Raw genomic sequence first — 15,690 nt, forward strand, 5'->3', positions numbered from 1 at the left:
TGTAGGTGGAATTCTTTCCCATCCTTGCTTGATGTACAACTTCAGTTGTTCAACAGTCCGGGGTCTCCGTTGTTGTATTTTGCGCTTCATAATGCGCCATACATTTTCAGTGGGCGACAGGTCTGGACTGCAGGCAGGCCAGTCTAGTACCTGCACTCTTTTACTACGAAGCCACGCTGTTGTAACATGTGCAGAATGTGGCTTGGCATTGTCTTGCTGAAATAAGCAGGGATGTCCCTGAAAAAGACGTTGCTTGGATGGCAGCATGTGTTGCTCCAACACCTGGATGTACCTTTCAGCATTGATGGTGCCATCACAGATGTGTAAGTTGCGGTGTTTCTGGATGTTGTTGATGTTTGGCTTTCACTTTGTATGTTGGAGTTTTAACTTGCACTTGTAGATGTAGTGACGAACTGTGTTAACTGACAGTAGTTTTCTGAAGTGTTCCTGAGCCCACGTGGTAAGATCCTTTACACAACGATGTTGGTTTTTAATGAAGTGCTGCCTGAGGGATCGAAGGTCACGGGCATTCAGTGTTGGTTTTCGTCATTGGAATTGGGGTTGTACAACATTTCTGGGAGATAATCGGACAGGAACTGAACAAAATATTCTCAATCAGTCTGAACTGCAGCCCTTTTTTCTGTTGCTTGGGTTAACTGATCCTATCGTCACTGACAGATTTCATTAGAAGCTGTACCCAATGCTCACTTTTTGTGCCAGAAAGTGTTTGCTTATTAATTGGGTTTCAGACCAGATTCTCAATAGGACACAATGGCATAAGAGTGTTTTCAGTTATGTTTCCATGGACTATCTCACCTGTTGACTACACCACAAGGATGACACCTTCCATAAAACTTGGGAACTTTACATGACATACATGGGACTGGAAACTTCATCTATTGTTAAAAGAGCATTTATATTTTGAACTTAAAAATGTCACCATCTGTATGGGCCACAGTTTTTGTTTGTTGGTTGGTTTGTTTATCACCTTATTTATTCTATTATTTGTTTGTCGTCCCTTTGTATGAAATTGTGTATAAAATGAAAAAGGCAATAAACATTTTGAAAGAAAAAAAAGTGCAGCAGTGAGCACAGTATTGAACCTTGAGGTACACCACATACCCCTTTTGTTGAGGTAGACAATGTGAGACCAGTGTCCACATGTTGCTGTCTGTTACTGTCAGTCCTGGAACCAGTTAACGACAGGGTTCCCATGTTTAATGGCTTTAAGAAGTATCTGCTGGTTTCTGACTGAGGGGTGGGTGTGTGTGTGTGTGTGTGTGTGTGTGTGTGTGTGTGTGTGTGTGTGTGTGTGTGTGTGTGTGTGTGTGTGTGTGTGTGTGTGTGTGTGTGTGTGTGTGTGTGTGTTCAGGTGTGCCTGGAGAAAGTTCTGGGCATCACCACTGCAAACAGCAGCAGTTTGACCTGCGACCCCAACTCTGGATTACTAGCCTACACCGCTGGGTAAGTCACATCTGAAAATATGATGCTGGGCTGTAGGTGGCGCTGTAAGCACATCAGTAGGGCTTCTAATGTACTTCAGTCCTGTTTGTGTTCCAGGTGCATCATTGTGCTGCTCCAGCCAAAGACCAACATGCAAGCACACATCATCAACACGTCCAGGTACCAGTCCTCACGCGCTGCGCCGCCACTGACGGCGACACAACCGCGTCTCGTTTAATCCGAGCGGCGTTCCACTCAAATGTTAAATCGCTCCAAAATGCTTTTTCTGATCAACTGCAGCCAGTTTTATTTTCTGGAGAGCAGCACCGTCAGCTCTCCATTCAGCACACGTGTGGTGGAGCTGGTGGGAGGAGTCTGAACACTGGCGCTGAAGGGGAGGGGCTTGTATGGCTTTGACCCTGGTTCTTCAGGGTCAAAGCCAGTTCCACCTGTGAGGCTTGGTCGGGCTCAGCCCAAAAGCACCACCTGCAGGGTGAGCGTGGACTGGGTACAGGGCAGATGTCCACACAGACAGACGTAGGGTAAAGTCCAGGGGAAAGTCTTTTTGCAGTGTTTTACATTTATGGATATTAAATTTGATGTAGGTTATCAGGCACATTATAAAAAAGGTCTCTAAGTAAATTCACATAGAACATTTCCAAAATAATTTAATTGATTCACAAGTCCAAAATAATAATTATGAAAAGTGAGAGGTCTCAGAGGTCATAAATCCACCTGATCGAGTCTGCGTGTGTCTCACCGGGTGTTCTGTCTGTCTCCGCTCAGTCCACATGCAGCATCTGAAGGTGGGCTCTTGGAACATGAGCGGTGGAGGGACGGGCAGAGCACGGCTTTGGTCTGAGCTCTTTGAACAGACGGGGTTACAGGTGTTGTTCCTGCAGGAGACTCACTCTGACCCAGAGAATCAGGTTGACTGGACTCTGTGCCTGAGGGGACAGTCCTGTTTTCTCCTCATCTTAACACTCTGGTTTTGTCCACCACTGAGATGGTGCGGGGTTGGGTTCTGTTGGTCAGGACTCGGGTTGAGGGCCTGACTGTTGTGTTCATGAATATCTGTGCACATAATGAGTTCTCGGAGCGGGCGGGACGACTTTAGAATGATTCAAGAGGTTTTACTTTGTCATCTGATGGTTAATAACCACATTATTCCCTTTGATTGCTGTGGATGTCGAGAGTCAGACTCAGAGAGTCAGACTGAGACGTGCTGCTGTGGCGCTCTGATCGCTTTTATGATGAAATAATGCTGAATTTAAGTGGAAATGATTGTTGTGCAAACGCTTGAGATATCTGTCGCTGAGACAGATGATGACTGGAAGCAGTTTGAAGCAGAAACGAGGTGATAATCAGTGAACCGCTGCTGACGCTCCAAAATGACGCATACGCAGTAAGACTGGGGGGGACCAGTTTTTAGGGGAACCATTCACTCGGCGACAAACGGGTTGAAAGGTGTCCTGGACCTCGTAGTTCACACAGACCAGTCTTATTGTGTACCTGATGGGACTATTATGGACAGCCTTTTTCTGATGAGGGATTTGTTTGATTTGTGTCATACTGAGGATTTGTTTTGTGCTTTTGTGTCACTTGATCAGGAAAAGGCTTTTGACCGGGTTCATCACGGGGTTTTTTTTCCCACTCTGAGGGTGTTTGGTTTTGGTGAAGGGTTTATTTCATTTGTTGTGGTTGTGTAGAACGGGGCTTCTTGTTTGGTTAAGGTTGGGGGAGGATTGAGTTGCCCAGTCCCAGTCATGTGGGGCATCAGACAGAGCTGTCCCATCTCAGGTCAGCTGGACTCCTTAGCCATAGAGCTGCTTTTTGCTGAATTGGGGTCAAGCTGTCTGGATTTGTTCTACCTCATTTCCATGTGTCTTCTCTGGTGTGATCTGCTTATGCAGATGACATCACTGTCTTTGTTACAAATTGGGCAGATGTAGATGGTTTGAAAGACAGCTGACGACTCTATGGAGGTGGCAGCCTCTGCAAACGTTAACTGTGTGAGGCTGTCTTGATGGGGAGGTGGCAGGAAGGGTCTGCTCCCTGTCTGTCACAAGACTTGAGGTGGGATCAGGGTGTATGAAGTTTTTGGGGAGACAGATGATTATCATCAGAAGAAGAATTGGGAGCTTAGTGGCGAATGTGTGTGCCAGACTGTCCAAATTAAAATGGTTGCTGCCCCAGATGTCCTATAGGGGGCGAGTCACCAATAACTTGGTTGCTTTGGCGCTATGGCACAAACTGTCTGTCCTCCTTCCACCTCGGGGCCTTATTGAGCAGTTGCAGTGTTTAGTGGTGGACTTTTTCTTGTCTTGTTATAACTGGATCAGAGTTTCCGCACTATACTTGCTGCTTCACGCAAGAGGACAGGGGCTGGTGGACATTGCTTCTCGGGTGTTGACTTTCAGATGGCAGGCCGCCCAAAGACTGTTGTCCACCCCTGGTTTGTTTCTTGCTGAAGATGGAGGCAGGTCCTGTTTGCAACAAGTATTTTTTTTTCTCCTACATCGGCAGGATGTCAACATGGAATACACCTTTTTTACCGGTCCGTTCTCCAGGCATGGCAGGTCCTCGCTGTTCGCAGGGACAACACTGTGAGACCAGGGATGTGGCTGTTTGAGGAGTCTCTTTTCTGCAGTGGTCTTTGTAGCTTGCCCTGGTTGTCTTCTGCTACTCTGTGGTCCCACCTGAAGGAGGCGGGTTGCATCAAACTGGGCCGTCTGTTGTGAGGTTGGTGGAGTCAACAGGCGTTCTGTCCTCCACGATGCTGTTCATGGCAAAGGACAGTACATGTTTTAATCAACCTGCTTTGTGGACTTGCCAAGCTGGACATCTGGAAGACTCAGACGAACTGTGATCTGGGTCAGGGGTCAGTGGACCCTGAGTTTATGCTGAAAGGACTCTTGGCAGCCATTATCAGGGTCGACCTCAAGTTTTATGAAGTCACAATGTGGACACTTTTGAGGACATACATTATGTAGGTTCTGCCCTCAGTAAAAACCAGCAGCTTGGTGCTCAATTTCTTGGGTTTGTGTTTGAGGGAGAGGGACAGCGTCCATGACAAGGACCTGTTCCACAAACAAACAAACTTTAAAAGTATTGTGGATGTCATGTAAAAAAAAGATAAGTTTTAAATTCAATTCTCTCTCTCTGTCTGTCTGTCCTTGTCTTGCTCTCTGTACCTGTCTGTCTCTGTCTGTCCTTGTCTTGCTCTTTCTCTGTCCTTGTCTTTCTCTCTGTCTGTCTGTCTCTGTACCTGTCTCTCTCTCTGTCCGTCCTTGTCTTGCTGTCTGTCTGTCTGTCTCTGTCTGTCCTTGTCTTGCTCTCTGTACCTGTCTGTCTCTGTCTGTCCTTGTCTTGCTCTCTGTACCTGTCTGTCTCTGTCTGTCCTTCTCTTGCTCTCTCTCTGTCCTTGTCTTTCTCTCTCTCTGTCTGTCTCTGTCCGTCCTTGTCTTGCTCTCTGTCTGTCTGTCTCTGCCTGTCCTTGTCTTGCTCTCTCTGTCTCTTTCTCTGTACCTGTCTGTCTCTGCCTATCCTTGTCTTGTTCTCTGTCTGTCTCTTTCTCTGTACCTGTCTGTCTCTGCCTGTCCTTGTCTTGTTCTCTGTCTCTCTTTCTCTGTACCTGTCTCTCTGTCTGTCCTTGTCTTGTTCTCTGTCTGTCTGTCTCTCTCTGCCTGTCTTTGTCTTGCTCTCTCTGTCTCTTTCTCTGTACCTGTCTGTCTCTGCCTGTCTTTGTCCTGCTCTCTCTGTCTCTTTCTCTGTACCTGTCTGTCTCTACCTGTCCTTGTCTTGCTCTCTGTCTCTTTCTCTGTACCTGTCTGTCTCTGTCCGTCCTTGTCTTGCTCGCTGTCTGTCTGTCTCTGCCTGTCTTTGTCTTGCTCTCTCTCTCTTTCTCTGTACCTGTCTGTCCTTGTCTTGTTCTGTCTTTGTCTTGCTGTCTCTGTCTCTTTCTCTGTACCTGTCTGTCTCTGCCTGTCCTTGTCTTGCTGTCTGTCTCTTTCTCTATACCTGTCTGTCTCTGTCTTGTTCTCTGTCTGTCTCTCTGCCTGTCTTTGTCTTGCTCTCTCTGTACCTGTCTGTCTGTCTGTCCTTGTCTTGTTCTCTGTCTGTCTCGTTCTCTGTACCTGTCTGTCTCTGCCTGTCCTTGTCTTGCTCTCTCTGTCTCTTTCTCTGTACCTGTCTGTCTCTGCCTGTCCTTGTCTTGCTCTCTCTGTCTCTTTCTCTGTACCTGTCTGTCTCTGCCTGTCCTTGTCTTGCTCTCTCTGTCTCTTTCTCTGTACCTGTCTGTCTCTGCCTGTCCTTGTCTTGCTCTCTGCCTGTCTGTCTCTCTGTACCTGTCTCTGTCCGTCCTTGTCTTGCTCTCTGTCTGTCTGTCTCTCTGTACCTGTCTGTCTCTGCCTGTCCTTGTCTTGCTCTCTCTGTCTCTTTCTCTGTACCTGTCTGTCTCTGCCTGTCCTTGTCCTGTTCTCTGCTGGTCCTTGTCTTGCTCTGACTGTCTGTCTGAATTAGTCCAGTTTCCATCAGCACCGTGTTGGTCCACAGCTCCAGTGATGGTGTTTGTTGACCTGGACTTTGACTGATCTGGTTTGGGGAAATTTGATTGTTCATAGTCCGTGTTGCCACAGTTACTTTGAAAAAGTAATCCATCCATCCATTTTCTTCCGCTTTATGCTGTGTCGGGTCGCGGGGGCAGCAGCTCAAGCAAAGCCGCCCAGACCTCCCGATCCACACACACCTCCCCCAGCTCTTCCGGGGGAACCCCAAGGCGTTCCCAAGCCAGCCGAGAGATGTAGTCCCTCCAGACCCGGTGACCCGGTCGTACAGCCTGTCAGTCACACTGTGTGCTAGTTGTATCAGTGCTATGACCCGGTCATACAGCGTACAGGTCACATTGTGTGCGATTCGTACCGGCGCTGTGACCAGGTCGTACAGCCTGTCAGTCACACTGTGTGCTGGTTGTACTGGCGCTGTGACCTGGTCGTACAGCGTACAGGTCACAATGTGTGGTGGTCGTACAGGCGCTGTGACAGGGTCGTACAGCCTGTCAGTCACACTGTGTGCTGGTCGTACTGGCGCTGTGACCCGGTCGTACAGCGTACAGGTCACACTGTGTGCTGGTCGTACCGGCGCTGTGACAGGGTCGTAAAGCATGTCAGTCACACTGTGTGCTGGTCGTACCGGCACTGTGACAGGGTCGTAAAGCCTGTTAGTCACACTCTGTGGTGGTCGTACCGGCACTGTGACCAAGTCGTACAGCCTGTCAGTCACACTGTGTGCTCGTTGTATCGGCGCTGTGACCAGGTCGTACAGCCTGTCAGTCACAATGTGTGGTGGTCGTACCGGCGCTGTGACAGGGTCGTACAGCCTGTCAGTCACACTGTGTGCTGGTCGTATTGGCGCTGTGACCCGGTTGTACAGCGTACAGGTCACACTGTGTGGTGGTCGTACCGGTGCTGTGAAAGGGTTGTACAGCCTCTCAGTCACACTGTGTGGTGGTTGTACCGGCTCTGTGACCAAGTCGTACTGCGTACAGGTCACACTGTGTGCTGGTCGTACCGGCGCTGTGACCAGGTCATACAGCCTGTCAGTCACACTGTGTGCTAGTTGTATTGGTGCTGTGACCCGGTCATACAGCGTGCAGGTCACATTGTGTGCGATTCGTACCAGCGCTGTGACCAGGTCGTACAGCCTGTCAGTCACACTGTGTTCTGGTTGTACTGGCGCTGTGACCTGGTCGTACAGCGTACAGGTCACAATGTGTGGTGGTCGTACCGACGCTGTGACAGGGTCATACAGCCTGTCAGTCACACTGTGTGCTGGTCGTACTGGCGCTGTGACCAGGTCGTACAGCCTGTCAGTCACACTGTGTTCTGGTTGTACTGGCGCTGTGACCTGGTCGTACAGCGTACAGGTCACAATGTGTGGTGGTCGTACCGGCGCTGTGACAGGGTCATACAGCCTGTCAGTCACACTGTGTGCTGGTCGTACTGGCGCTGTGACCAGGTCGTACAGCCTGTCAGTCACACTGTGTGCTGGTCGTACCGGCGCTGTGACCCGGTCGTACAGCCTGTCACTCACACAGTGTGCTACTTGTATCGGCGCTGTGACCCGGTCGTACAGCCTGTCAGTCACACAGTGTGCTACTTGTATCGGCGCTGTGACCCGGTCGTACAGCCTGTCAGTCACACAGTGTGCTACTTGTATCGGCGCTGTGACCAGGTCGTACAGCCTGTCAGTCACACTGTGTGCTGGTTGTACCGGCGCTGTGACCCCGTCGTACAGCGTACAGGTCACACTGTGTGCTGGTTGTACCGGCGCTGTGACCCGGTCGTACAGCGTACAGGTCACACTGTGTGCTGGTTGTACTGGCGCTGTGACCCGGTCGTACAGCGTACAGGTCACACTGTGTGCTGGTTGTACTGGCGCTGTGACCCGGTTGTACAGCGTACAGGTCACACTGTGTGCTGGTTGTACTGGCGCTGTGACCCGGTCGTACAGCGTACAGGTCACACTATGTGCTGGTTGTACTGGCGCTGTGACCCGGTCGTACAGCGTACAGGCCACACTGTGTGGTGGTCGAACCAGCGCTGTGACAGGATCGTACAGCCTGTCAGTCACACTGTGTGCTGGTTGTACTGGTGCTGTGACCCGGTCGTACAGCGTACAGGTCACATTGTGTGCCGGTTGTACTGGCGCTGTGACCTGGTCTTACAGCGTACAGGTCACACTGTGTGGTGGTCGTACCGGCGCTGTGATCAGGTTGTACAGCCTGTCAGTCACACTGTGTACTGGTTGTACTGGCGCTGTGACCAGGTTGTACAGTCTACAGGTCACACTGTGTGCTGGTTGTACTGGCGCTGTGAGCAGGTCGTACAGTGTACAGGTCACACTGTGTGCTGGTTGTACTGGCGCTGTGACCCGGTCGTAGAGTGTACAGGTCACACTGTGTGCTGGTTGTACTGGCGCTGTGACCCGGTCGTACAGCGTACAGGTCACACTTTGTGGTGGTCGTACCGGCACTGTGACAGGGTCATACAGCCTGTCAGTCACACTGTGTGGTGGTCGTACCGGCTCTGTGACCAAGTCGTACTGTGTACAGGTCACACTGTGTGCTGGTTGTACTGGTGCTGTGACCAGGTCGTACAGCGTACAGGTCACACTGTGTGGTGGTCGTACCGGCTCTGTGACCAAGTCGTACTGTGTACAGGTCACACTGTGTGGTGGTCGTACCGGCTCTGTGACCAAGTCGTACAGCGTACAGGTCACACTGTGTGGTGGTCGTACCGGCTCTGTGACCAAGTCGTACAGCGTACAGGTCACACTGTGTGGTGGTCATACCGGCTCTGTGACCAAGTCGTACAGCGTACAGGTCACACTGTGTGGTGGTCGTACCGGCTCTGTGACCAAGTCGTACAGCGTACAGGTCACACTGTGTGGTGGTCATACCGGCTCTGTGACCAAGTCGTACAGCGTACAGGTCACACTGTGTGGTGGTCATATCGGCTCTGTGACCAGGTCGTACTGCGTACAGGTCACACTGTGTGGTGGTGATACTTTATCTTGGTTGGTTGTGACTTGTTTCTCCTTTAGGAAGCCCTTCAGCGCTGTGGCTTTTTCTCGGGACGGAAAATATCTGGCCACTGGTGAGGTAAGCCCTACAGTTTCTGTTTCAGGATAAGTGCTTGCTGCAGACGGTCAGACTGACGTGTTCTGTCCTCTCAGAGTGGACACTTGCCCTGTGTGCGTCTGTGGGACGTGGACGGCGCTCAGGTGGCTGAGGTCCAGAGCCATAAGTACGGTGTGGCCTGTGTGGCGTTCTCGGCTGCTGGCGACTACATCGTGTCTGTTGGGTACCAGCACGACATGACCGTCAGTGTGTGGGACTGGAGGGTGAGGAGTCTGGAACACGAACACACACATACTCAGCAGTGATGATCATTTTTTGCTGACAATCAATTCTTTAAAATGTCTCTAATTTCATTTGAGAACTTCAAGTCTGTCCAGAACCATACGGGCCTGATGACCCGCTGTGACCCAGGCGTAAAACAAGACAAACATTTGACTCTGCGCATGTTACAGTTTACAAATTAGCTCACAACAAACGAGGACATTATTTTTGCATTGAGATGTAAATTATATGTTGGTGCAGCAAAGTAAAATGGTAAAATCAAGTATGTGGTTTTCTGTGAGCCACAGACTGTAAAGCCCTGGTCCCACCAAATAATGAACAGTGAATGAGTCTCTCGGTGTGCTTTTTTTGCTATGAGAGGAGGTATTACAGCAGTCATGGGAGAATAGTGGCTCTGAGAGGCAGAATATTTGGTTAACGAGGCTCATCTGAGCGTAGCGCTAATGTCAATAAGTTCAGAATTTAGCAACAGCAACGCGGGACAGTTTGTGTACGAGGTACTACGAGGACTAATGAGGATTTTAGAGGGATGTTTGTGGTGGGGACGAGGCTGTAAAAGCCCATTAAGCCCTGGTCCCACTGAGTAATGAAGGATGAATAATGAGCCACGCAGCATGTTTTCTTTGCTACCAGAGGGTTTCTTCAACAATCGTGGGAGTTTCCTGGCTCTTAGAGTCACTATCTTCAGTTAACAAGGCTCCTCTCTGAGCGTGGCGCTAATTTCAAGAAGTTCAAAATTTAGCAACAACAGCGTGGCACAGTTTGCGTACGAGGTTTTAGAGGTGTGTGTGTGGTGCTTACGAGGCTGCTAAAAGTCCATTATCCCAGAACCTGGCAGCTACGAGGACCTGTTTGTGGAGCGGCTGCCCTCTTGCGCACACAATTCCACCTGCTCTCTGCGCTGGACGCTGTATATGGGTTGCTGCAGACTTTACCTGAGCGCCCTCTGGTGGCCGTTTTGGCTGATGAAAACATCGCCAAGCTCAATACAAATACATGTAATTTGTTCACTTTTCAAAGGGGTCAACGTTGTCAATAAAGTCAATTTAATGTTAGAAGCAAATTAGAGACAAAACAAAACCAGACATTCAATGCAGCCCGAGCGAGTTTTCATCGGGCGGCTAGTCATGTAAGTACAAATTCTTGCTGTCAGATTTGCCACTTCGCCAGAAGTTCCAATTTCCCGCGGATCAGCAGTTTGCCTCGTTTTTTGTCTTGCCAGGAAACGTTTTTGAGATCAGTGTAAATCCGGTGTCAAATTCTGGGGGGTAGGCATTGATCAGAGGGGCCAGCTCCATCTCCACTCTCCATGGCTTGTAGACAAACCATGTGCTAGTCACCTGTATGTCACCTGTATGTCACAAGAGTCCTGATTGGGCATTATTCATGGTGTGTGTCCTTCTTACAGCACCACTTGGTTGAGAGATCACGTATGCACACATTTCTCCCTCATTCAAGCAGACAGCATAAACTGATCAGCAGAAAAATGACCAGTGGATAATTTGCACCTTTCACTGGGAAACAACACAGCCATGAAAAATACATTTATTTATTTTTTTTAACTATTGCAGAGACTGAAATAAAGTCACATGACTGTTGTCCGGTTCAGAAAGCTCACTTTCCTCCTCTTTCAACCGGGTTGCCACACAGAAAAAGCTTTGGACTTTACAAAGAATGGAATAAAGAAAACGGATGGCTTTAATGTTCCTATTAATATATGAACACGTTCCAGACGAGGCGTTTTGTGTAGGTGCTTCATGCTGACGGCAGCTTAGAAATAATGCACATGAAGACTCCAAACTGAATGCACTGTACAGCAATGTGGAATTTGGTCTCATATATGCCCAGATTTGCTCCTAGAATCTCCCATTTAATAAAATTTTCCGGGGGCAGGCCCCCCCAAACCTCCACCATTAGACATGGCCCCCTCTACGCCTTTCCCACATGGTGGTGGCTTCATGGCTGTTCGGTTCTTTGGGTCACTGGTTAATAAAACAGTAAAAATTTCATTGGTATGGGAATCTGGTTAAAATATTAAGAGTAATTCATTTTATCCAGTCATTTCAGTTGTAAGTTTATATATATCCCCGTAATCCTTTATTATGTTTGGTACATGACGGTCATTAAAACTGACCATGTGCGGTTACTTATCATTAACCCATCGTCAGGAGCACACAGCCTGTCGGTATGGAGCAACTTGTAAACTGTGAAATGTTTACTGAAAGCTACCAATTGCTAATGTACCTTGCTTTAGAAGCAGTTTAAAGCACAGTTAGTTTGTAATTATTTACTTTACTGCTCTATGTCCGTGTAGCATGAAGGAAAGTTGGTTAAATTCAGTGGTGGGCACAGATAACCAAAAAATTAACTTCGATAACAGATAATCAGATAACTGAAAAGTTATCTTTGATAAAGATAAAACGATAAACCACCCAAAAATGTATCGGAAGTTACAGATAACCGATAAATTCCAGTATTGTCTCTGGTACATTTGCAACTACTAACAAGCTAAATTTGAGTTTTAACACCACGATCGCTTTTGGAAGCATCAAAAGTGACAACAGACCTAAACAATGAGTCAGCACTTCTATGTTTGAATATCCTGCCTCCTGCTGGAAGCTCTTGTTCACTACATGGCTTCCAGCACAGAAGGAAGCTGAGAGTAGCCACAAAGCTCAGCTCTCTACTAATCACAACACTCCGGTCAGGCGGAGGTCTTGGAAAATAAAGTCATGCTGACTTATGGTTTTGTGTGAATACAGATAGAATAACTCCATTAATGTCAATTCTGTCATTTGTACAAATTTAAAATATAACATATATCTTTTGATGTTGAATAATGCACTAATTATGAGGTTTTGTAACAAACACAGACAGATCACAAAGGATTCTGGGTAAAAGTGCCTCTGCTAAACACTGATTGGTTCAGTCATTCATTATGTAAACCAACACGTTAATGTGACGTGTGTCGTGTGTTGGTGTTTACAGATAAATGTGCTTTTGTAAAATATTCCATTTTTTATTTATAAAAACAGGCATTTTTACGGAGCCCTGGAAGTGTCATCACAAAATGTTTTGCATGTGGAGAGAATGTGCGCACGTTTGATGATGTAAAACGTGCACTCAATATTGTCTTGACACATAAATGTTGGCTTTACACTGTGCTAGTGTTGGCCCTTTTTCATTCGTGCAAGAATTTTTTGGACCGAGTTTCAGGTTAATCACGTGTCCTGCATCGTGTAGTGTACATGGAGTAACAAGCTGAGTTTAACATCTCACGACCACCTCCTGATCACCGATCGTATGATCAAATGAAAATCAAACCTGTTTGATATTATTCTGGTTGGCCGTCGTGAGGGTATCCTGCTGCTGAAGAGCTACAAGCGTCCAACCGCTCACACTGTGCATGTACAAACATCGCAGAGCTGTCTTGTAATTTTTTTTTTATTATTTTTTTTATAAACTTTGATGTCTCCCATCGAAAGGGTTTGTAAATTAAGTTTGAAAAAAAACTTAACTTGTGATTAAAATATCATACAATGTCTGTTCAGCTTCAGGGCGAATACTGCCATGAACTGCCATGAACACTACTGGCTAGTAGAAGGCAGTAGAGGCCTTGAAAACTTGCCAAAACAAAATTCCAGATAATCTGTCTGTTACATTTAAGATGCGTGGAATCTAACAAACGCAAATACAATAACCTATAAACCCAGAGAATATATTCACGAGGGTTTTAGGCACTAGAGTTTAATGCTGGTGTCCGTGGAGCCTGAACAGAGTGTCTGAAATGCATTTGTCATGTCGTGAACATACTGAGATTACCCTATTCTACCCTTAATGCACTACTGGGCACAGCATGTCCACACTAAAACCTTAAAAATTAGTACTTTAAAACTAAAACATATCGCTGATATTTTTACTTTATAAAACTTCAGACATGACAGTAATTTTAAATAACTTGTCCAAAATTAGTTTGGTTAAAATTTGAACCATAAGTTAATGATGTATGCCTCTGGATGACTTGGGTGATATTGCCCGTGTATCAGTATGGTGTTAAAAGAAATGCTTTTTTTTTTTTTTTTTTTTTTTTTTTTTTTTTTTTTGGAACCAGTTCTCCTTTGCCTGCAGAGGATAGAGCAGTTTCTTCTAGAAGCAGCTCTCTTCTGTTTGCAGAGGGTAGAACTACACATCTGTTAGGAAACGTAACAGGTAGGTGCTCAACTGATTTTAAATTTTAAAAATGTTTGCTGCTGTTCAGATTTGTTTACTATGTTATTAGTCTAAAAGTTATCGGACAAAAATTTATCGGAAGATAATTAGTCCGATAATGGTTTTTAAAGTTATCTAAAAAGATAATCCGAAAATGAAAACATTATCTTCGATAATTATCTGTTATCGGATTATCGGAACTGTGCCCACCACTGGTTAAATTGCATCACGTGTGGTGCGTGGCGTGAGGGGAGCGTGCTCTCTGTTAGCCATATTAGCTGTAGCCAAAACTGTGTTTGGTGATTACCAAGCCAAATAATGTAGCGGACGATAGCGTAGTAGGCTTTAAAGGAGTCGTGCTTGTCTAAAGGGCTGTCTCTGAGCGTCAAATTGGGCTTTATGCACTGTGCCAGTCGGAGCGTGGGGGAGCTGCGCTCTGTGCAAGCGTGTTCAACACTATGCATGATGGGAAATGTAGTCTGCGGGGCCTACTGCGTTAGTCGGAGATTAGAAAACCAGGGAATATAGATTGGATGGGGTTTATAAGAATAATTATAAGTATACAAGTATTAAAAATTAGAAATAAAGGTCATTATTTGTAGCTAAATAGTAGAATGTATTCTTTAAGTGAAATGATGTTACAATTATATTCAGTGAATATAATTGTAAATTTTGTTCATTTCTTTGTGTTTTCAGGTTTATGACCTGTGGGGTGTTCTGTTTGAAATGATAATAAACTATAAAACTAAAGACAAACACAAGTCATACAGGTGTGCTGCCTGTCACTAACCCATTTGGAGGGTGTAATCAAAACATCCGAACAATGGCCCTTCAGGCCATTCCAGCTTTTTCCTGTTGACACCTGTTGATCTCAGCAGTTTCTTAAAAGGAAAAAAAAATGCTCTTCTTGGGATTTGTATCCATGACAACAACTGATGATTACTATGCACGTCAATAGAAAGTACTCACTCTCAGCAGTACCATAGTGTCTGACCAAACAACTGTCACAGATTTTTTTTTAAAATTTTGTGTGTATTATGACCGATTTTGTGAGAAATCGGCTGATCACAGAAGCTTCACCCATCACAGCTTCGCCTTCGCTGAGTGACAAGTTTTACTTCATTTGAATGGTTGCCTGAAAAGACACTGCAGTGACGGCACAGAGCTTTTCTCAAAAGTTCCAGGATCTTCACATTATGGCCCAGTCACACGGCACACGACGATTCCTGAACGAAGGGAAAAAGTTTAAAAAAGTCACTATTCATCAGTGGTGGGCACACTTCCAATAATCCGATAACAGATAATTATCGAAGATAATGTTTTCATTATCGGATTATCTTTTTAGATAAATTTAAAAGCCATCATCGGACTAATTATCTTCCGATGAATTACTGTCCGATAACTTTTAGACCGATAACGTACTAAACTAAGCTGAACGGTGAAAAACATTTTTAAAACTGTTAAAGCTGTTGAGACCTACCTGTTAAAAGTTTCCTAATAGGCATGTTGTTCTACCCTCTGCAAACAGAAACCACTCTATCGTCTGTAAGCAAAGGAAAACTGTTGACCAAAAAAAAAAGTCATTTCCTTTAACACCATACTAACATAATCGCAATGTCACCAAGTCATCCAGAGGCATACATGTTTAACTTATGGTTCAAATTTTATCCATTCATTTTAGACAAGTTATTTAAAATTATTGTCATGTCTGAAGTTTATAAAGTGAAAATATCAGATATATGTTTTCGTTTTAAAGTAATGTGCTAATTTTTAAGGTTTTGTGAGCACATGCTGTGCCAGGCAGCAATGCATTATAGGTAGCATAAGGTAATCTCAGACGTTCATGACAGGACAAATGCATTTCAGACACTCTGTTCAGGGTCCACAGATAACAGCATTAAACTCTAGTGCCTAAAACTCTCGTGAATATATTCTCTGGGTTTCTAGACGTTAGTGTATTTGCGTTTGTTAAATTCCACGCATCTTAAATGTAGCAGACACGGATTATCTGGAATTTTGTTTGACATTTTTTCAAGGCCGCTACTGCCATCTACTGGCCAGGAGTGTTCATGGCAGTATTAAACATCTGGGTATACATGGGGTACATGTTCTGTTAG

At 46.1% G+C, this 15,690-nt stretch overlaps 1 protein-coding gene across 1 annotated transcript in view; it reads left to right on the top strand.

Moving 5' to 3' along the window:
* The window catches only part of wdr62 (WD repeat domain 62), a 206,245-nt gene that overhangs the window by 6,216 nt on the left and 184,339 nt on the right, over positions 1–15,690 (top strand). Inside the window, exons 2-5 of the mRNA XM_034168870.1 lie at positions 1,373–1,464; positions 1,561–1,623; positions 9,046–9,103; positions 9,178–9,345. Of these exons, the coding sequence (XP_034024761.1) occupies positions 1,373–1,464; positions 1,561–1,623; positions 9,046–9,103; positions 9,178–9,345 (381 nt within the window). The remainder of the gene's footprint in view (positions 1–1,372; positions 1,465–1,560; positions 1,624–9,045; positions 9,104–9,177; positions 9,346–15,690) is intronic.

Source organism: Thalassophryne amazonica, chromosome 4, assembly GCF_902500255.1.
Source record: "Thalassophryne amazonica chromosome 4, fThaAma1.1, whole genome shotgun sequence".
Classification (NCBI taxonomy): domain Eukaryota; kingdom Metazoa; phylum Chordata; class Actinopteri; order Batrachoidiformes; family Batrachoididae; genus Thalassophryne; species Thalassophryne amazonica.